General features: G+C 36.3%; 2 protein-coding genes across 2 annotated transcripts; both read left to right on the top strand.

Annotated features, from left to right (window-relative positions):
• The first annotated feature begins 12,507 nt into the window (after positions 1-12,507).
• On the top strand, positions 12,508-18,574 carry LOC121983765 (calcium-dependent lipid-binding protein-like). Its single transcript, XM_042536373.1, has 12 exons — positions 12,508-12,814; positions 13,354-13,455; positions 14,500-14,550; positions 15,455-15,575; positions 16,147-16,265; positions 16,363-16,461; positions 16,590-16,670; positions 16,757-16,842; positions 16,929-17,154; positions 17,235-17,402; positions 17,496-17,961; positions 18,437-18,574. Exons 1-12 carry the CDS (start codon positions 12,710-12,712, stop codon positions 18,445-18,447), a joined length of 1,635 nt encoding a protein of 544 aa, XP_042392307.1. The 5' UTR covers positions 12,508-12,709; the 3' UTR covers positions 18,448-18,574.
• On the top strand, positions 18,191-22,415 carry LOC121983764 (beta-glucosidase 18-like). Its single transcript, XM_042536372.1, has 13 exons — positions 18,191-18,352; positions 18,437-18,616; positions 20,010-20,076; positions 20,149-20,207; positions 20,281-20,356; positions 20,450-20,524; positions 20,588-20,675; positions 20,766-21,018; positions 21,167-21,282; positions 21,399-21,648; positions 21,716-21,818; positions 21,891-21,999; positions 22,075-22,415. The coding sequence occupies exons 1-13, from the start codon at positions 18,326-18,328 to the stop codon at positions 22,289-22,291; spliced, it is 1,620 nt and encodes a 539-aa protein (XP_042392306.1). The 5' UTR covers positions 18,191-18,325; the 3' UTR covers positions 22,292-22,415.
• The last annotated feature ends 17 nt before the right edge of the window (positions 22,416-22,432 follow it).

The raw sequence follows: 22,432 nt of genomic DNA, 5'->3' as shown, positions 1-22,432 counted from the left end.
CATTTTGTTCTTGCTATTCTCTTGTACTCTTAGCTTGCTGTTGCAAGTGATTGTGGCGAGGTTTCTCCACCCACAAGGAGTTGATATTAGCCGGTTCTCCGGGGACTCATCCACCGACGGATTGATAGGGCTCGTCCACCTTACGGACACGCCGAGGAGTAGGAGTATCATCTCCGAACCTCGTACATCGCTGTGTTAAGGTTTGATTTTCTTCTCTTTCGTTTCTTTGTTGTATTTTCCGCTGCGCTAACCTAATCGTAGGAAGAAACGCGATCGATTTGGGGCGGCTATTCACACCCCCCCCTCTCTAGCCGAGTACGTAAGATCCTAACAAGTGGTATCAGAGCAAGGCCGCTCTTCGACGGATCAACACCCGGGGGAGCACGGGCTAGAGATGGATCTCTATGGAGAAGACATCACCATTCCACCCTTCTACGAATGCGGCGACTTCGCGTATTGGAAGGTAAGGATGAAGTACTTTCTTATGACTAACATAATGAATTGGTTTTGTGTACAAGAAGGTTTTACTCCTCCAGTGGGTAAGGAAGGAAAACCACTTGAGAAGGAGGAGTGGACAAGAGAACAAATTCACAAATCCGAAATCAACGAAGAGGTAACGAGAATAATTGAATTTTCATTGCCTACTAACATCTTGTGTAAGATAGGTTACAACAATGCCAAGGAATTATGGGATAACTTGGCCAAGTACCATGAGGAGAGCTCCACTTCAAGCCATGAAGAGGAGCCTAGTGAGCCAAGTAGCTCACATCATGGAAGGAGCGAATTAGGAGTTGAGGGCTACTCAACATCCAAGGAAGAAGAGGAGGAGAGTTCCTCTTGTTCAAGATCGGAGCAAGAAGAAGATTCTACCTCCGGAAGGGATGAAGGAGAGAGTCATCCATCCCAAACCCTAGGTAACTCAAGCATTTTAGTTTCAAATAAATTACATATATTATGCTTTGAGTGTAGGGAGTATGGACATTACAAGAGCAAATGTCCAAAGAGAGTTAGGAAGACTCCACCGGCGCCAAAGGTCAAGGTAGCCGGAGTCCCAACACGCAAAGGCAAGAAGCACGTGGTGTGCTTTCAATGCAAGCAACGGGGACACTATAGGAGCCATTGTCCGAGGGGGAGGCAACCTCACAAGGGCAAGAGACCGGACACATCGATAGGGGGAGCTAAGGCAAACCCTAAGGTATCTTCTAAGGTTCATTATTGCAATTCTAATAAAACTCATGCTAGTAGTTTTGTTGCAATTGTTAATAATGATAAGCATGTTAACTTTAGGAACCAATACATGTGCTTAGGAGCTAAACATGTTAGCCTAGGTAAGGATAACACTAGAAATATCAACCCTAGGATTAACGCCTCTAAAGTTAAGGAAAACCTAGGTAGAAATCCTAAGAAGACTAGACACATGCCTAGGAATATCTCAAGAGAAAATGACAAATTAAAACTTGAGGTATTAGAGAGAGAAAATCAAGTCTTGAGGTCAAGACTTGATAATCTAGAAAAGGCTCTTAAGAACATGGAGAAGTCATCTCTAGGGTTTAAGAGTCAAAATCTCAAGTCCAAGGACAAAAAGGGTTTGGGTCACAAACCTAAGTCCCAAATGGTCAAGCCCACCTATCATAATGTTCCATTCGATTATGGAACAAAACCTAAGGCTAGGAAGACCATTACCAAGGTCACAAGGGGAGTCACCCCTATAGTTGACCTTGATGAGACCCAAATGACCAAGGCTTTAAAGCCTAAGAGGGTCATTAGGAGGGTTGCTAGGGAAGTCATCCCTAGTGAATTTTTAGTGAACCCAATGAGCTCAAGTAGGTATTGGGTTCCTAGGAGCATTTTCTCTACCCCATAAATGGGTTAGAGAGTGTCAACTCCAATAAGAAGGGTAGTTAACCCAACTTTGAGGAAATTGACACTCAAGGAGCATTTTCAAGGTTTTTGGGAACTTTTGAAAATAAAATGGAATAATCTTTATCATTCACTCCTTGGAAGAGTAAAGTGTGCCAAAGTGAGAATATATTAATCTTACTTTAATTTGACACAATTTGGAAAAACCTAGAGAAATATCAAATTGGGATTTTGATATTCTCTTAGGTAATCAAGGCAATCCGGGCCTTAACTTAGAAGTGCTACTCTTGTAGAATTTTAAATGGTATAAATCAAACAAGAGATCAAGAAATGTCAATTTGGGTTTTGACATTTTCTTGGAGCACTTTGGGCAATCTAGGATTAGAATTTAAGTTAGCTAAGTGATTAAGGATACTTAGATAGGTAATCTAGGTATTTTATTTGTGTTAACTTACCATGGTTGTTTGCCATATGCCATGTCATGACATCATATTTAATTTATGATCATTTGAAATGCCATGATAATGCTTAGGTTATTATATGTCATGTGTTAGTTTAGTTTCAAACTTTATGCCATGACATCATGACATTGGCACATGTTTTCATTTATGATACCATTTTATGCCATGTCATCATCTCTTGCATTAATAATCAATTGAATTGATTTAAGGATGAAAAACACATTTTGATATTGAGATCAAATTTGTGTTTAGAAAATGCATGAGAACTTAGTCTAAGATACCTAAACCCATATCTCACATCAAATTGACTTGAATGTGGTTTGATACACCTTAGATGTGTGTGAGATATTAGGATCATGAGTTAGGATCAAGGTGCATTGTCCTTGTACCTAGATGACCCTAATTCAAGAAATTAAGGATCATAGGGAAAGCTTGTGTACAAGTTATGTACATCTAGCCCTAAGATTATGGTCCTAAATTCAAATGGTTTTAAAAGCATTTTAAAATTGATTTGAAAAACCTTGATGAAGCTTTCCTAGTGATAGCATTCATCATTGAACATTGTGATACAAAGTTGAGTTAAACTTGAACTATTTCAAAGTTTTTGAACTTTGTATCAAGATTGAAAAATGGAAGTTATTTTCATAGAAAACTATTTTTCCATGATAGTATATGTTATGAGGAATGTATCCTCAAAATTTCACAATTTTTCGAATTTTCTGGAATTTTCTAGGAGTTTCTGAATTTCGGGAAGGAAATTTCAGAAATCTGCCTATCAGAGTCTGGATCGGTCTGGGGACCGATCCAGGTAAGTCCTGATCGGTCTGTGGACCGATCCAGTGAAGCGTGGATCGGTCTGCAGACCGATCCAGGTGAAGGCCTGATCGGTCTGGGGACCGATCCATGGGGTTTCTGATCGGTCTGGGGACCGATCAGAGCGTGCCAGTTTCTGATTTCAGCTGTTGGTCTGAAATTTCAGCTGGAAGTTGGGTTTTGTGGATTTCTAAAGGTTTGGAACTCACAAAGACATTGTTGGTGCAATGGTCAAGGGGGAGTTGACCTTTAGGGGGAGTTTTACCTAATTGTCAAGGGGGAGTTGACTTTTAGGGGGAGTTTTTACTCCTTAAGACTTTTGAGGATTAGTGATATGGGATTATCACTAAGTTGATTGTTGAGTTTAGTATCAAGGGGGAAATTAAGAGTTTCAATGAAAGGTATGGGACTTTCATTAGGAAGAAACTCTTGACCTTGATACCCTCCTTGTTCTTTTTGATGTGTGTCAAAAAGGGGAGAGTGTTCATTGGAGAATTATTGAAAGAATGTCAAGGAATGTTCAAGGAAGAACATTGGAATTCTTTTTGATGTATGTCAAAAAGGGGGAGAATTATTGGAGAACCCAAGTTAGGTTATCGGGTTAACCGAATGGGAGAATGTCCAGAGAATGTTCAAGGAAAGAACATTGGACATTGGAAGATGATTGAAAACCTAAGTTAGGTTATCGGGTTAACCTAACTTGATTATGGTTTTGTCAAACATCAAAAAGGGGGAGATTGTTGGTGCAACCTTAGGTCAAGGTTGACCTGGTTGACCCGACTCGAGTTGACGTGACTCGAGTTGTATTTTGATGTTTGACTTGGGAAGATTGTTGATGCAACCTCAGGTCAAGATTGACCTAGTTGAGTTGCATGTTGATGTTTGACACTCGTGAGAGAGTTGTATTCTTGATGTTTGACAAGAATAGGTGTTTGGGAGATTGTAGGTGCAACCTTAGGTCAAGGTTGACCTGGTTGACCTGAAAAGTCCAAGTGTGGAGACTTGGCAACGGAAAAGTCCAAGCAAGGAGCTTGGCACGCGAAAAGTCCAAGTATGGAGACTTGGCACGGGAAAAGTCCAAGCAGGGAGCTTGGCACAGTGGAAAGTCCTAACTGGGATGTTAGGCAGTGTGGAAAGTCCTGGTGAGTGAAGCCAGGCAGTGGGAAAGTCCTGGTGAGTGAAGCCAGGCAGTGAGAAAGTCCTAACTGGGATGTTAGGCAGTGTGGAAATCCTGGTGAGTGAAGCCAGGTGAAAGTCCTGGTGAGTGAAGCCAGGCAAGGGAAAATCCAGATGGATCAGGGATGATCGGACTTCTGGTGTTGGAAAGTCCAAGTAGGTCAAAGGGATTGACCGGACACTTGGCAGGGAGTTCTAGCAGGTCAAGGGAGTGACCAGATGCTAGGGATGAAGTACCAATAGGTCAAGGTTGACCGGATATTGGTTTGGAAGTCTTGGGACTTGGTTTGGGCAAAAACCAAGCTCTGGATCGGTCACCAGACCGATCCAGTGATACCTTGTTTTCTCTGATCGGTCTGGTGACCGATCAGATACCGAACAGAAGCTCTCTGTTCGGTTACTGATCGGTCTGGTGACCGATCAGTAAGAAAACAGAGGCGAAAAGAAGCCTGATCGGTCTACGGACCGATCAGGAGGTTCCCTGATCGGTCCATGGACCGATCAGAGACGGAACAGAAGCGAAGGCTAGGGAATGGATCGGTCTGTGGACCGATCCACATGGAGCCTGATCGGTCCACAGACCGATCCAGGCACTAGCCGTTGCGACGCAACGGCTAGATTTCTTCTGTGTTTTCTTCGCCTTCTTCGCAGGTTATAAAAGGAGGGCTGCTGCTGCGAGCCTCCTTCTTCTTCTTCTTCTTCTTCCTTCTGGAAGTTCTCTCCTGCCTGAAGCTTCTGCTTCTTCTGGTGCTCCGAGCTTTGCTGAGCTCAACCGCTGCTGAAGCTTCGCATGAGCTTCCCCGACAGTTTTCTCGACTGGCTTGCTGTTGCATCTGTCCGTGGAGTTGCTACTTCATCCGGGACCTCAGTCGACGAGAAGGCAAGCTTGTTTGTTTTACATTCATTTTGTTCTTGCTATTCTCTTGTACTCTTAGCTTGCTGTTGCAAGTGATTGTGGCGAGGTTTCTCCACCCACAAGGAGTTGATATTAGCCGGTTCTCCGGGGACTCATCCACCGACGGATTGATAGGGCTCGTCCACCTTACGGACACGCCGAGGAGTAGGAGTATCATCTCCGAACCTCGTACATCGCTGTGTTAAGGTTTGATTTTCTTCTCTTTCGTTTCTTTGTTGTATTTTCCGCTGCGCTAACCTAATCGTAGGAAGAAACGCGATCGATTTGGGGCGGCTATTCACACCCCCCCCTCTCTAGCCGAGTACGTAGGATCCTAACAGTTATGTCTTAAAAGAGAAAGGAAAAAAAATCTTATGCTCGTATCCTTGGGCCAATAGATTTTTTCAGTATATGTTTCTTCTACCAGTAGGTAATTGTCAGGGTCTGGCAAGAGGTCCCAAGCCCAATTGGTACCTTGTACTGAAGCTTGTCAATGTTTTAGTTGATCGCCAAAAGTAGAATGAGCTTCCCAATCAAGTTCTGGATCGGAAGGATAATTTTCAAGTTCAGCTTGATATCCTCCAACTTCATTTATATCGATTTTAACCAGATGTCTGGCCGGTTCTATTTTAAGATCAATCCATTTTGGAGAACTGTCAAAAGTATATACTATGAAAAGGACAAGAGAAATAATAATTCCAAGTTTCTTAAGAAAATCCTTGACTGAATCTAAGTCATGTATCCAGAATTTATAGAGAAGTTCATAGTTCATTAAAGTGAAAGGAGTGATTAACCTTCCTTTATATGAGGTTGTTTCTATACTTTTCATAATCTAAATTAACTTTGTGGAAAGAGTATAGAAGTTGATATGGACATCCATATTTAGCAGAATCTTCACAGGCTGGGTCAAGCTTCTGGCATTTGAGTTTTGGCCTAAATTTTGCTTCATAGACAATAGTTATCCCAGGTGGGGGATTTTTATGGAAAGCTTTCAAGGCTTCGCATAGTTCAATGAAAGTCTATAATGTCGACCTCTCTACTAGATTTCAAACATAAGAGTTAATGTCATCCTGTAGTGTTAGGAAGGCTCAATAAATGAGCTTCTGAAGTTCTTTGGGCTGATGTTGTAACGATTTGCTCCTTTAATCGAGCCAGTGTTAAGTAAGTACGTCGATAAAGCTTTTTGTCTGTTGAAGGTGTAGGAGAGGAAGGAGGCACATGGGCTCCTTCGATAATTTGTGCATATGTTTGAGGGGAAACCTAAAAATCATGAGGTTGTGAAATAGCCGGGCTTGTAACCAAAGTTGTTGTCTTTAATAAGGTACTAATAAAGAAATTAGGACCAAGTTGGGTCCTAGCAGCATTGAAACCCTTTTCAAAAGAATAGTACTCTTTAGAGCATCCACATCAATTACCCCAAACTAAATCTTTACCTTAAATTTTATATTTTGCATTAAAAAAACATCCGCATCAGGTACCCTACTCATTCTCTAAATATACATTTTATAAATAGTAATTCTTTAAATTTAGGAAATGGATTCTATTCCCTAAACATTAAAATACTATTTCTCTCTCCTTCCTCTAATAATAAAAAATTTCTCTCTCCTCTATCTCTTTCCTCCATCTAATAATAAAAAATATGAAGGAAAGAGGAAAAATAATAAAAAAATAAATATATGGTAAATTATAGGGAAGCTGATGTATCATGTAGTTAAAAATGAATATCTAAATTTAATAAAGTAGTTCTTTTACCCTAAATTTTAGATTTTAGATGAGGATACTGATGTGGATGGTCTTAAAGAAGGAATGTTCTAAATCTTATATTGCTACATTTCTTTCTTTCCAAGTAGCATAGACACTAGCTTGTGTTCCAGAGAAAATTACATAACAAGAAAATTTCTTGCTAGCTAGTTTCTGTATAGTTGTCAGAAAGTAGTTTGATAAAGTGTTAATAACTGCAATATTATGTTCAGAACTACCAGGAATAATTGGAATGTGCCAAATATTATCAATAAAGCAATATTGAATATGATCTAACTTGTCTCTAAATGTAGAATGGAACTGATCTTCATGTTGTGTAAATTGTTGTAGTTCTTGGTTTCCAAACCTTAATATCTTAGTAGCAAAATTATGTACCTTCCGTGGTCGATCCATTGTCTAAAAAAAATTAAATTAGTATAATAAATGAGATAATGTATTTGCTAAAGAATTGTTAATTCCTTTGATGTGTTCTTAGTGGATGCATAAACATTTATTAATAATAATATCTATAAATTTAAGCCATCTTTTATGTCCTAAATCTTTTCGTAAGCCTTGTGTTTGTTGACTATATTTTACAATAACTTCATAATCAGTTCTGATAGTAATTTCTTGTTTATTACATATAAATAGTCTAAATGTTTCTAGGCAGTAGATAATAGCTAATATTTCATAATCTAGGGAAGTAAGGTGTCCCTTTTCTTGATATTTCCCAAAGGCATAATGACATAAGATTATAGAGTTTTTAGGTTCATATTTAGAAGTTTTGGGAATAAAATACCATCCCATTCAGATTCACAGTCGTTTGTCTCAATAACTAAATATATGAATTAATGGTAGAACCAATATTGGAATTATTTTAACTAGTTATTTTATTTGTTGGACGAGAGCTACATCTTGTTAATTAAAGTATTTTTGTCCTGTTAATGAAGTTTTATTATACAAAGGGCCACTAATTTTTCCTATATCTTTTAAATAAGGGTGTGCATAATTGAGAAGGCCTAAAAAAGAGCGTAGAGTTTTGGTATCTTCTATTTTATCAAGAAAATTGAGAATCTTGGTTGAAATATGTGCTTGAAGTGCTATTATTCCTTGACCCATTTCAGTATCAAGAAAAGAGATGTGGGTAGTTGCTAGTTGTATTTTTTTGCGAGAAATAATAAGACCACGGGTTTCAAAAAGATTAAAAATTATGTATAATGAGCATAATGTTCTTGCTCAGTTTAGAAAAGACTAAGACATCATCAATATAGACACTAGTGAACATGAATACATTTCTGAAAATATCATCCATTTTTCTTTAAAATATTTGGGGGGCAACTTCAGACCAAATGGCATGATGAGCCATTCAAAATGTCTTTCTAGGCATGTTAAGGTTGTTTATTCAACATACTTAGGGTACATTTTTGCTTATCAAAACCTTGATTTCATGTCAAACTTAGAGTACCATTTAGAGTTCTGAATTTTATTCAAGAGTTGATCATTGTTAGGAATTTTATAATCGTCTTCTTGACAATTATGATTAAGTTTTTTGTAATTAAACATCATCCTTGATTGACCCCGTTTTTGTTCTGCTCTCTTATTAACTATAAAAGTTGGACTTTTGTATCTAGATGTTGATCTCTGGATGACTCCTAGAGTTAGTAGTTGGTTTATATGCATATTATATTCTTTAGTTTTCCAATTTGTGTATCTTAAGTCCTGAGCTTTAATTGTGAGATCTAGGTTAATTATTGATAATTTACCGTAGACTTTATCTTTGTCCCAATATTTAGTATAATTTTCTCTAATCTAGAAATGAGAGAGTCTAAATCAATATTTATTATTTGAAACAACTATTTTGAGAGTATAAAATTAGGTGGGATAGTCCTGGTGTCATCAAGATCTAATATAGGGCTTGACCAGCCAAGTAATTCTAGTTTTCTTGATCCTGATAGTTAGAAAGAGCTAGAGCACAAGTTTAACATGGGTTATTAAGAGACGTTGTTGGCTCACTTGACTATTTATAGACATGTTTAGTAGAACATTTACAAGAGGTATTATCGGTACTGTCAAGAGGCAAGGGTTCTATGAGTGGTTTGGTGGTTAAGGGATGGACAATAGATGGATAGTTTGAGACTATGGGTGAGGAGTAGGAAAGAGCATAATCTTTGGTTAGAAGGAAAGCTCTGTCTAGTGCTAAAAGAAAATATAATCCTAAGATCAAGTGTATATTAGGATGTAATAATGGTTTAATTCATAGTTTAGAGAGTGGAAGGGTATACTGTATGTGTCATAATTATCATAAAATTATAAATCTATATTATGTGCATTCTAATTATGTGCATTCTAATTATTGACCATCAAATTGAGTACTAATTAATGGTTGGGAGGCAATTTTGATAAGGGTTTTTAGTAATATTAAAAAAAGTGTGGCTTTATCTATTGTGGAGTTAGTAGTCCCACTATCTAGAAAGGCATGTAATATGAATTCACGTCCATGAATATTAGCAAGACATTTGACTCTAATGTCTAGGGTTTTTCCTGTGTTACATATTCTAGAGGATTTGATAAAAACTAGATCAGTATCTAATGGAGTAATAAAAAGTTGCAGGCCTTTACCTTTATCAGGAACCTATGAAGAAGGTGGAATCTGTAAAACCGGTGGAGTAAGGAGTCCATTTAATGTTTTATGTATGGTAGCAAGTTCAATTTCCAATTGATTAAGATGGGTTTCTAATGCAGAGACTCGCGTTTCAAGTAAAAAGTTTCAAGTGTTACCCTTAGATGGCTGGCTTATGGGTATTACAATAGAAAAGAGTTGATGGAGGCATAGGTTACAGGCATGTTTCCTACATATCTTACATGTGCCTCTGTTATCTAAAGATGGATAATAACTACAAAAAAATGTTATCAGTTCCTATTTTTAGTACCCAATCATGGGAACAGTTAAGTTCTTCTATAGTTTTAGTGTTAAGTTGTTTGAGCATTAAATTTATGTCTGAAATTTTTTTCCCATAATTCTTATAAATTATCTAAAAGCATGTAATCTGATGTTTCAAGGTTAGGAGGGTATAAAGGATATAAGAAAGAATTTACTAGGCTATAGTCAGAAGATGACAGTATTTCTTCCAAATCATCTACTGAAATAATAAAGTAAATCGAAGATGTATCAGAGATATCTGATTGTAGTTCTACTAAGTCAAGATTGGTACATATAACTAATTTTGCTTCTCTTATATATAGATTTTTTTTATTTGGGCAAGCATAAGATAAATATCTAAGTTCATTACAGGCAAAACAAGTAATAGTATTGACATAAGTTTTCTGTGACTTAAATTTTCTTACATGTTTATCTTTGTTTAGGTATGATTTCTGTTTTCTACTTTTTCTAACATAGTATGTTTTTCTAGATCTAGCTATTTTAGGTTTTGTTACATGGTTTGGGCACTCTTGATAAAATATTTCTATGGTTTGTTTGTGTTTTAGGTTGGGAGAGACCATATTATTGTGAGGTATAAATCTAGCTATAGAATCCATATTGTTAATTTTAAAGTTATTCTTATATATGAATATAGGTATACTTTTCTTTAAGTATTAAGATAATATGTTGAATTCGTACTCTAATATTATCATATTGTGGTGCTACTTTCATATTTGTCCAAGCTTTATGTATTTCTTTTGCTAAATCTCCTTAAAGTTTGCTAAAGAGTTGCTCTCCTAATTCTGGGTTACAATAATTGTCTAAGGCTGCTGTTAATGCTAAAAAGTCATTACAAAAGGGTTAATCTAGTTCCAACTAAAGAGTTGCAATTGTTCTAAATCTTGCATAGCTCCTCTTTGCCTTATGTCTAGTCCTGTGTTAGCATCTCTGGCAGTAAATAGCCGATGAATGGTATAACAAAAATTAAGTATGTTGTTTCTTTGTGAAGCAATCCTTGTTACTTCCTCAGGATAAGTAGTTTTATAAGCTTCTCATGCTGCTCTAGCAACATTTCATAAGTAATTTTCTTCTACTCTTATCATGGCTTCATAGATTCTATATCTAGTTCATGTCTGGCTTGGTAATCTTTTTTTAACAGAGATTATCCATTGTTCTAAATAGGTATCATATAGTTGTGGATCATCGCATTCTCCTATGTTTAATAAGATTGATTTTTTTTTACCAAAGTAAGTAATTTCTAGTGGTCTTCTTTTACCTATTGTTCTCAACAAGGGATTGTTATTAGTCCATAATCTATAGTTCTCATAAAACTTTTAGGATAACTCACTTGTGGAGGTTGTGGTCTGAAATTGCTAGTGCTACTAGATTTAGCTGGATTCATTAAATTGATGTTTGAGAAATAATCTTTCTTTTTAGCAATTATATTATAATTGTCATCAAAATATAACATCCAGTCAGGTTCTAATTTATGGTATAGGAGATCAAAAGTTTCTAATTCTATTAAATCTTCATTAGTGAAATAGATAGCTATTTCAGCTGAGATGTAAACATATTCATTCAAGTCATAAAATAAATAATTTGCCTCATTATTTTGGTCTGGTTGTGTGGTGTATTCTATATTCATTAAGTTCATATTAGTTGGTTATCATCATGATCCTCTTCTTGTGATGTTAAGGGTTTATAATTATGAAATTTTACTATAGAACTACCATGTCTATCTTTATAAATAATAGATTTCATTGGTTGTAAAGTTTATTATTTAGTACTGAGTTCTAGATTAAGGGTTCAGTCTAACCCAACTAGTAGATTAGATGAAAAGTATTTAGGCTTAAGAAAATAAATTCTTTTTTAGTAAGTGTTTCAATAATATTGTTTATTTGTACTTTAAAACTATTATTAATATTAGTCATTATTTTTTCTAGAAAAATTATGTCAATTTGGATATTATGACGTTGAAAATCTCCATAACGTCTTACTTGGACTGAGATTTTAATATGTTCTATAAAGTCTGAAATAGTCATATTAAAATTAGATAAAAATAAGTAATTTCCAAGTTATTATTCATATTGACTTCAATAAGTCCAATAACTATTTTATCATTATTAGAAAATCTTGAGTTATAAAGGGTTAAAAAGACTTTAGCTCCTATGTTTTTTCTAATAAGTCCTCTTAGACCAAACACAATTAGTCCTAGATACATGTAATTATGTTTTCGTTGTAAAAGTGCTCTTATTGATTCTTCAGTCATAAGTGTGAAATGTTCTTCCCCTCCATCTGGTAAATGAAGTGGCTGTGTTCTGTAACATCTATAGAGTGCTATAGAAAAGGATAACAATCTTTGACTGTATATTCTTCTTGGATTTAGGGTTCATTTGAAAAAGTATCTAAATTTTGTTCAATATTTATAAGTTTTTCTAATTGATAAATAGTAATATTAGTAAGGACCATATAAGTAAGAATTGAATATGTAAATTATATAAAATACTAATAATTAATTTTTTTTAACACCAATCAAAATTAGAAATATAAAAGAAAATTTGATGATATTAAAGTATTTTAAATCATAGACATTTCTCAATTTATTAAAATCTCATGATACGGCACGCGATCCGAATTGTCAGTTGTCACCAGGCCGTTTCCTCTCCAAACTCTCTCTCGTTCACTCGCTTGCTCCTCCTCCATCTTCTCCCCCCTCTCTCTCTCTCTCTGCTTTTCAACTCTTCGGATCCGTCGGTTTCCTCACAGCGTGCGATCGAGTCTTCGACGAATACTGGATCGACTCATTCTGTGGTTCGGTATCGCTGAGGAAATTAAGTGGGAAGGATGGGGCTGATCTCGGGGTTAATTATGGGAGCGATGGTTGGAATTTCTCTGATGGCCGGATGGAACCGCATGATGAAGCGCCGAAGCTCTAAGCGCGCCGCCAAGGTACGATCTCTTCCCCTACGCGCACCCCTCTCGCTCTGGCGTTCAGTTGTTTGTTGGAAGTCGGTGCGTAATGTAGCTTGATGCGTGTTTCATAATCTGTTCTACGAGGTTGCTTTTGGATCTGGAATTTTGTTTGCCTATGAAAATTGTAAAGAGACGTAGTAGATTAGCAAGGTCCGCGCTCAAGGATGATGTGCATAAATTGAGATTTGGATCAGGAATTATGATAGAATTTTTAGGGTCTCCTTGAACAGTATGCGATCAGCTTGCAGTCGTGCCAACTAAAAACTGGTTTTTATGTGGGAATGAGAATTACTCAAGGTTCTTGATATATAGTGGCTCTATGGTTTAATTCAATTGGTATAGCAACACATTGTTCATGCCTAGATTAGATAGTGATTGTAGTGGTTTATCTATCATGTATGTACTAGCATTTTATCTTTCGCATTAACTGTGTTATGCTTCTTCACATTATAATATGCTAGGATTAGTTGAAAAAGGTCATATTTATGTTATTGTTCACATTCACTTCTCTACAGGCTGCTGATATAAAACTCCTTGCGTCTATGGGCAGAGATGAGTTGAAGAAACTTTGTGGTGACAGTTACCCTGAATGGGTTTCGTTTCCTGCATTTGAACAGGTTATTGCACAATATTGATTAATATTATAAAAGCCCAAACACTTTCAAAGTGCATACATCTGAAATATATGGCCCATTCAGTTATTTTAGTCATGTTGGGTATTCAGTCACAGTCTTATTATAACATCTCACAAAGATTTGAATGGACTTTCAAATTGCTGATGCCGAATGAGGAAGAAGAGAGATGAATGACAGTGAGAACTAGTTCTCACAAAGTCTACGGATGTTCTCAATATTGGAAATAGCTGTAAATTTTGAAGTGTACTCCACTTGGTGGTGACTTTTGTATTTATGGATAACTTAGTATTTGATACATATTAAGTAAATAAATATTATTAAATTTCTTTTTAGCCAGAATTGTGGTAAAATTAATTGCTGTCTGATTACTTTTTATAATGATTTGTCAACTATTTACTTGCTTTCTGTCTAATAAGGAAAAAAGCACACAAATGGAGACAAAGACCGCATAATCTCATCTTTGAACTAATTCGTAATTTAGGCAAAGACACTTTATTGTAGGGAGATCTGGAAAATCATTGTTTAGATTAGCTAGAGAGGTTTCAAAAGTTGAAGTGTTCATTACTATTTTTCTTACAAACTTCTGGCTTCCAGATTCCAGATTTATGGATGGAGTGTGGCTAATAAATTTATTAGCTAGGAGTTTCATAGTTACCTGCTTCTTCTGCCTTTTGAAATAATTCATGCAGGGAAAAGATATTTGAGAATTTTTCCATGCAGGGAAAAGGTGCTTGAGAATTTTGCCAATTGTGTAGTTCTGTGATAGCCATCTTTCTTCTTTATAATATGGCTATATAGGTGCATAATTGACTCCCATTTCTAGATTTAAGTACGGAGTAGAGTTGGGCTAATTGATTTATTAGCTAGGTGTTTCATGTGTAGTGAATAACTACATGTTTCTTGATAATTTGCTTTTTGATTTGATCCCTGTGCTGTTGTATTGCATCTTCTTTTAGTTCTTTTATTCACTTGGGCCAGTTTTAATCATGTACTTTGTTCGGTGAAGTTATGTTTCAATGTTTTCAGGTGAAATGGCTAAACAAGTTGTTAGGCAAAATGTGGCCCTTTATTGCAGAAGTAAGCTTAGCTACTACTTGTTTAGAGTTGTACTGCTATTCCAAGATTGGAAACTTTGATAGAGCTTTAATTCTATTTTTACGAGATCACAGTGACATTGAATCATTGGAATGACAATGCTGACAGAGCCTCTCTTTTTTTTGTTTTTTTTATCCTTTATTTTTTACTGTGTTGGAGCATTTCTACCAGCAAGATCATGCAATGAGAAGAAAATTTTCTTCTATATTTCTTGTATTAGGCTTCAAGTATATTTATTAATCACAAAACAATCTGAACTCTGATCACTCTGACATCTGTATACAGGATTACAGAGTGATCTATCCAAGTATCCAGTAACAACCTACAGGCACAGGTGCCTTGTGTGTAGTATAATGTGTAATTTTGAGTAAGTTGTGACTGGTTGTTCATTGTCTTTCTTTGGTAGGATTGAAAAATGTAAATGAAAAGTATGGTAAAGAAGGATGAAAAAGAAACTAATCTATATTATATGGGAAGAGATTGAAATATATGTATTATGAACTAAAAAGGAACATATAAAACAAAATGGAAGGTGATAGGGATCAAATTTTGAATTATTTAATAAAAAGATGTACAGGACAAAACCATTCAATATGATGAGAAATTCTTGGTGACTGAAGGAAAACTCAATCTACCTTTTCAAAAGCATCATGCACTAATGAATAGCAAAAATTACAAAAGATAGCACATAAATACTAGCGATTCATATGCTATCCCAAATGCAGACATATGCATTCTCTCACAATTAGAACATGGATTGATTATAATCAGTTAGTGTTAATTCTCCAACCATAGTCTTATGATTCTTTATGATTTTGGTATTTTATTGTCTGATCAACTAGTCAAATTCTACCTGAATCTAATTTATTGGTTTACATGGTTTGAGGCAGCAACGCTGGTAATCAAGGATACAGTTGAACCATTACTGGATGATTATAGGCCATCAGGAATATCTTCACTCAAGTTCAGCAAGCTCTCTCTTGGGAATGTGCCACCTAAAATTGAAGGTTTGTTTACGGTGCAGTTCTAACTTCTAAATATCAAGTATCTATATATTTAGTAATTTTCTTATATGCTTTCCTAATTGCTACATGTTTTACGGTGCTGGGTTGTTAGAATGATTTAGTTACATTGTGCTTTGTTCTATTGCTTAAAATATTTCACTGAGGCTGTTAATGTATTGAGAGGTTCTTGTTTTCACTAGTTTGTTGTTTTTACAGTGAAATGATATATGAGCTAACTTCACTGTTGAATTGGTTATTTATGCTTAAAACTTACAAGGATTGATATGCTTTCTTCTCCTTAATTTCGTCTTCCTCGAGAGAAACTGAGTTTGTGTATTACTTTTCTTTTCACTAAGATTCCTGGATTTATTTACTTCCTTTCGGGAGTCTTAATATTTTTAGTGATTCTAAGCTTCTATGCTAAATGCTTTTTGTTTTATAAGATGTTCACATTTTAGTATTCCTAGTATTTTTACGGAAAGGGGTAACTCTACAGGAGAAATTTCTACCTAATTAGCTGTTCCATCTGAATTAAGTTTTACACTGCATTTGATATATTCATCTTTTACCAAAGGTATTAGAGTTCAGTGTCTCAAGAAAGGACAACTTACAATGGACATTGATTTTCTATGGGGTGGAGATCTGAGCATAATTCTTGTAGTCGATGCATTCGTTGCTTCACTGCCTATTCAGGTTAGTTTAGTTGATTGTATTTTTCTAACAGCCTACTATGCCCTTGATTACTCTGTACCTTTGTAAATTTGATGCTGCTACATTTCTCTGGGTGTAGTTAAAGGATCTACAGGTCTTCACTGTAATACGTGTTATATTTCAACTTTCCGAAGAGATTCCCTGCATTTCTGCTGTTGTCGTTGCACTACTCGCCGAGGTATGTCGAAAATGATCACCGTCGCACTACTCTACACCAGCATGTTTGCGTAGAGCTGACGTGATCTGCTTTGGGTCTTCTTCATGTTTAAAATGACTGATTCATTGATTTTGTTTCTTTCTTTTCAGCCAAAGCCTAGAATAGATTATACATTGAAGGCTGTGGGAGGGAGCCTCACTGCTATTCCTGGCCTTTCAGACATGATCGATGTGAGTTGAATTTGATACACACACACACACACTCCAAATTCATCAAAATAAATGTGATGAAGATCATTCTAAATCTTGTTATGTAGGATACTGTCACTTCAATAATCACTGACATGCTTGAATGGCCCCACAGAATTGTCGTTCCACTAGGTGGAGTAGATGTCGATATTAGGTAACAATCATTTTAGTTTGGCTTGTGCGTGGACTACTTGTACAATCGTAATGTTCTACTGAAAGTTGTATTATCGATTTCTGCAGTGAGCTAGAGCTCAAACCACAAGGGAAGCTCACAGTAACAATTGTCAGAGCGACCAGCTTAAAGAATCAAGAACTTGTCGGTAAATCCGATCCGTACGTAGTTCTATACGTCCGCCCGGTTTTCAAAGTCAAAACCAAAGTCGTCGACGACAATCTCAACCCTGTGTGGAATGAGACATTCGAACTGCTTGCCGAGGACAAGGAAACGCAATCTATTAATTTCGAAGTCATTTCTCTATCTCAATCCTTTCAAACAGTTTGGTTGCACATCGGCTTAATTACCGATTGTTATTTATTCATTTTCAGGTTTACGATGAAGACAACCTTCAACAGGATAAAAAGATGGGCGTTGCGAAATTAAGTTTGCAGGAACTGAAACCTGAAGCCACCAAAGAGATGGAGCTGAAGCTGCTTTCATCACTGGACACTCTAAGCATCAAGGATAAGAAGGACAGAGGGAGCCTTACGGTGAAGGTCGGCTTTAAGTTTACATAAATAAGAAAATAATATTCGTTTTGTTTATCAGATTAATATTGTAACTAAATACTTGCTGAAATCCTTCATCAGGTGCTATACCATTCGTTCACGAAAGAAGAACAGCTGGTGGCGCTGGAAGAAGAAAAGAGAGCTCTAGAGGCGAGGAAGAAGCTGAAGGATGAGGGGGTCATCGGAAGCACGAAGGCTGTCATCGGCAGGGCGGCTTCCTTGGTCGGCTCAGGCGTCGGCATGGTCGACACCGGCATCGTGGCCGGCGCCGACCTGGTGCAGACAGGCGTCGGTGCCGGTGTCGGGCTGGTCGGGTCCGGCCTCGGCGCCGGCGCCGGGATAGTCGGGTCCGGCGTCGGCGCCGGCGCAGACTTGGTGCAGACCGGCGTCGGCGCCGGCGTCGGGATGGTCGGATCCGGCCTCGGCGCCGGCGTTGGACTCGTCGGAAGCGGGCTCGGCGCCGTAAGCAGAGCTGGGAAGTTCATGGGCAAAAGCGTGACGAACCAGTTCAGCAGCTCTAAGAAGACCAGCCATCCGGAGAAAGGAGGTGAACTAAAATAATAATAATAAAAAAAAATCACAATAAATTTAATTTATTTAAAAAGAAAAACTTTTAGCACAATAAAAAATTTCATTATTCATCACTCAGCGCCATTAAAATAATGTTATTGATTCTGTGGGAGATAATGTGAGTTTTAAAGAAATAAAAAAATTATTTTTAATTATTTTCGATTTATATATCTCAGCACGTGGAAATGTCAGTCAGCGAAATTGATTTAATATGTTGCGTGATCTGTTTCTTCGCTGATGAGCAAAATTTTCTAATACGTCCACCGACACTACTCCTCCTCCTCCTCTTTTCTTTAAGTAGTTCAGAAACCATCATCCGATCGATCGATCGATCGACCGAGATGAAGAGTTTTTTATGCCAATTTATTGTAAGAAATTTCGTTTCTTCCTTTAATTCCCCGTCTCTTATTTTAATTTTACGCTAAGAAAAGTACTAATTAATCCTTTGGCAGCTGTCGATTGACGACGGATCAGGAAGAAGAGGATCGATGAAGACGAGGATATCAGCCATAGCAATAGCTCTGCAATTGTCAGTGCTATTTGGGTTTCTCCCTCTCTCTGCTTGCGATGATCTACGGAGGAGTCACTTCCCTGCTTCGTTCATCTTCGGCACTTCGACTTCCTCTTTTCAGGTACGCTCCTTCGATTGCTTTCGATCGATGATGTTATCAGAATTATATTGCCAAGTTACGCAACCATGTATTAAAGTTTTCAAAATATCCACCCAAATTTCAAAATGATTAGCCCTTACTCTCATTTTACCCCTTACCGTTCCGGATCGCGACCTGTTCATCAATATAGTAAATTCCAAATTTGTAGCAATTGATTATGATTATTTTTTAAATAATCAATTTGTTGCAATTGATTATGATTATTTATATATATACTCTTATTCTGCATAACTCAGGAACGACTGAGTATAAATTTAGATAAATATATAAATATATCTTCAAAATATATTATAATACTCCATAAATATTTAAATTTATTTTTTTTATTTTTATTTTTACTAAACACTATAACCTAATTAGGATGCCTGAACCATAAAGGTAAAATCTTTTAAAAAAAAATAGCTTGAAAATTATAACCCAATTGGGATGCATGAACCCTAAAATTTTTTGGTCGGTCATGATAGTGGCAAATCGGCTAGGAAGAGTGGCGGATCTGTCAGAAAGAGTGACAGATCGACCAAGAAAAATGACGGATTAGCGAGAGTGATGGGATCGGTCAAAGTGATGGGTCGGCTAGGATGAGTTGCGGATCGATCAGAGTGACGGATTGACAAGGAAGAATGGCGGATGAACCAGAGTGGTAGATCGACCAAAGTGATGGGTCGACCAGAATGAGTGGCGGATCGACCATATATAGTGGAGGATCGACAAGGAAGAATGACGGATCAGTCAGGAAGACTAGCTCGGCTCGACCAAGCGGAGTGGCAGATCGGCTAAGAAAGAGTGACGGGTCAGCCATAAAGAGTGGCGGATCAGCTAGGAAGAGTAGCGGATCATCCAAGATGATTGATCGGCTAGTTAGGTCAGTCGGGAAAGATGATGACTCCCTTGAACTTATCACAACTCAATCTGTCAATTTAACCTTTTTTTATCCTCGTGGCCGCTCTTCCTATTCTTCGTGTATATATATATATATAATTTCAAACTCTGTAAGTCCATTAATCAATATCAACAATCGATTAATATATTTTGAGAATTCAGAATAATATAGAATTAGGTCCTATAGATTCTTCTAATTCTTTATTTATACTAATGTCCTCATTTATTAATTTAATATAATATATTAAAAACAGTAAAAAATTTTAATACAAATCGAACATTTAAAAAAAACTGATGAATAATCTCCTGAATTGCTACACAGGAGCAATTGACTCGAAAAAAAGGTTAAAAAAAAAATATAAGGTATCTGAATTGTTAATTTTGAAAAGTGATTTAGATGTTTTGAAACTTAGATAATTTATCAAAACTACATACATCTATAATTTAATTAATTAATTAATTAATTAAATTGCAGATCGAAGGAGCTTACTTGGATGATCAAAAAAGCTTAAGCAATTGGGACGTTTTCTCTCATATTCCCGGTACAAAATAATTACTTAATTCTTATTTTTTTTAGCATTATTTTATTTTCATTTTCATATTAATTTTTGCAGGCCGCATTGAGGACGCTAGCAACGCAGACATAGCTGACGATCATTATCATCTTTACTTGGTAACTTTTTCATTTTATTTTTTTTTAAAAATAAAATAAATAATAATAATAATAATAATAATAATTTTTTCAGGAAGATGTTAAATTAATGGCGTCTCTCGGAGTCAACGCATATAGATTTTCTATATCATGGTCAAGAGTTCTACCAAGTGAGTAGTTTTTTTTTAAAAAAAAATATTTTATATATTAATTTTAATTCTTTAAAATACATATAAATTGGTATTTATTTTTTTATTCGGCAGGAGGAAGAAATGGAGGAATTAATTCACTAGGAATTGCTTTCTATAACAAACTCATCGATGCCTTACTGCTTAAAGGTAATCTTTTTTATTTTAAAAAATGAATAAAAATTCATTTTAAAATATATTTTACTTTATTAGGAATTCAGCCATTTATCACCCTGAACCATTATGACATTCCACAAGAGCTTGAAGAACAATACGGTGGATGGTTGAACTCTCAAATACAGTAATTATTAAATCCTAAATTAATTATTTCACTCTTATTTTCATTTTCTCTCTCAAAAAAAAAATCATGAATAAAAAAAATATTTTTCAGGGAGGATTTTGGATATTTTGCGAATACATGTTTTAAGGAATTCGGCGACCGAGTCAAGTACTGGATCACTTTTAACGAACCCAACATCGTAGCCGCTAATGGATACATGGCCGGAACATACCCTCCCAATCGCTGCTCACATCCATTCAGTAATTGTTCTTCGGGTGATTCATCCATCGAACCGTATATCGTAGCCCATAACATAATACTAGCTCACGCGACTGCCGTCGACTTATACAGACTGAAATACCAGGTAAATAAATAGACCTTTCGCTATATTTCACAAAATTAAATTTTAATTATATATATATATATATATATATATATATATATATATATATATATATATATATATATATATATATATATATATATTTATTTTTAATTAATTAATTAATTAGGAAAAGCAAGGGGGCAGCGTAGGCATCGTAGTGGCCACCGATTGGTTCGAGCCGCTCAGGAACGTAACGGCAGATTACGAGGCATGTCAACGAGCATCAGCGTTTTATTTCTCATGGTAAAAAGGAAAAAAGGAAAACTACAGGGCGTGAACCGAATATTTATTTCCCTTCGACTAGATCTTATTTTACAAAAAAGCCTGTTAATTTATCTCTATTTACTTTCGGGGCGCAGGTTTCTCGATCCCTTTGTGCACGGGGATTATCCTCCTGAAATGAGGCAAATTCTGGGGGCCAGATTGCCCAAGTTTTCAGCGAGCGAGAAGGAGAAATTGCGAAACAAGCTGGACTTCATTGGAATTAATCATTACACGAGTCTCTGCGTGAAAGATTGCATGCTCTCCGCGTGTGACGTCGTGGACCTCGGACTGGACGCGTTTGTGGCGACGGTTGGAGAGAAAATGGGGGTCCCAATTGGAAAACCGGTAAATTAAATTAAATTTAAATTAAATTGCTTGTTAATTTAATTAACTCATAATTAATCCTTTTCAGACTGTAATGCCGGACTTCTACGTGGTTCCACGTGGCATGAAAAACATTGTGATGTACATGAAGCGAAGATACAACAACATGCCCATGATTATTACTGAAAATGGTTAGTATTAATTCTTTAATTACTCGCCATTAAATCAATGCAAGCCTAATTAATTAGGTTTAATTTGTGTAGGTTATCCACAAGGGAGCTATCGCAATACTACACTGAAGGAATTACTAAACGACAAGGAGAGAGTAGAATACTTGCAAAGCTACCTCTCTTCTTTGCACGAAGCAATGAGGTAAACAATTAATTTAAATGCGATCTTAATGAGTCTGATTAATGGCTAATTAATCATGATTAATTTGGGTGGTAGGCAAGGGGCTGATGTGAGGGGATATTTCATATGGTCTTTGTTGGATAACTTTGAATGGCTATATGGGTATAGTTTGAGGTTTGGGATTTATCATGTGGATTATGAGACACAAGTAAGGACTCCGAAGCTCTCGGCCAATTGGTATCGAAAATTTCTCGGCCACTCAAAATTATTGATTAAGAAAGACGCGGAAGAGGACGAAATTATTGTGATGTAATTTGGCATGTATTTGAAAAAATTTGGGTGTGAATATGATAAACGTGTGTGATTGTTACATTTTGATGATTGATGATTACTATTGTAAAGGAATTGATAGAGGTATAGTGAGGGTATTTCAATAATTGACGATATTAGTGGT

This window comes from Zingiber officinale, chromosome 5B (assembly GCF_018446385.1).
Source record: "Zingiber officinale cultivar Zhangliang chromosome 5B, Zo_v1.1, whole genome shotgun sequence".
NCBI lineage: Eukaryota > Viridiplantae > Streptophyta > Magnoliopsida > Zingiberales > Zingiberaceae > Zingiber > Zingiber officinale.
The sequence above is the reverse complement of the archived record's forward strand: the minus strand, read 5'-3'. Positions and strand labels throughout refer to the sequence as shown.

Excerpts from the sequence above, each read along its gene's own strand:
- LOC121983764 (XM_042536372.1), top strand. The coding sequence starts at position 18,326 with ATGAAGAGTTTTTTATGCCAATTTATT. Across the intron at positions 20,208-20,280 it reads ATCATTATCATCTTTACTTG|GAAGATGTTAAATTAATGGC; the intron begins GTAACTTTTTCA and ends TAATTTTTTCAG. Across the intron at positions 20,676-20,765 it reads TGGTTGAACTCTCAAATACA|GGAGGATTTTGGATATTTTG; the intron begins GTAATTATTAAA and ends AATATTTTTCAG.
- LOC121983765 (XM_042536373.1), top strand. The coding sequence starts at position 12,710 with ATGGGGCTGATCTCGGGGTTAATTATGGGAGCGATGGTTGGAATTTCT. Across the intron at positions 15,576-16,146 it reads TGTGCCACCTAAAATTGAAG|GTATTAGAGTTCAGTGTCTC; the intron begins GTTTGTTTACGG and ends CTTTTACCAAAG. Across the intron at positions 16,462-16,589 it reads TCGTTGCACTACTCGCCGAG|CCAAAGCCTAGAATAGATTA; the intron begins GTATGTCGAAAA and ends CTTTCTTTTCAG.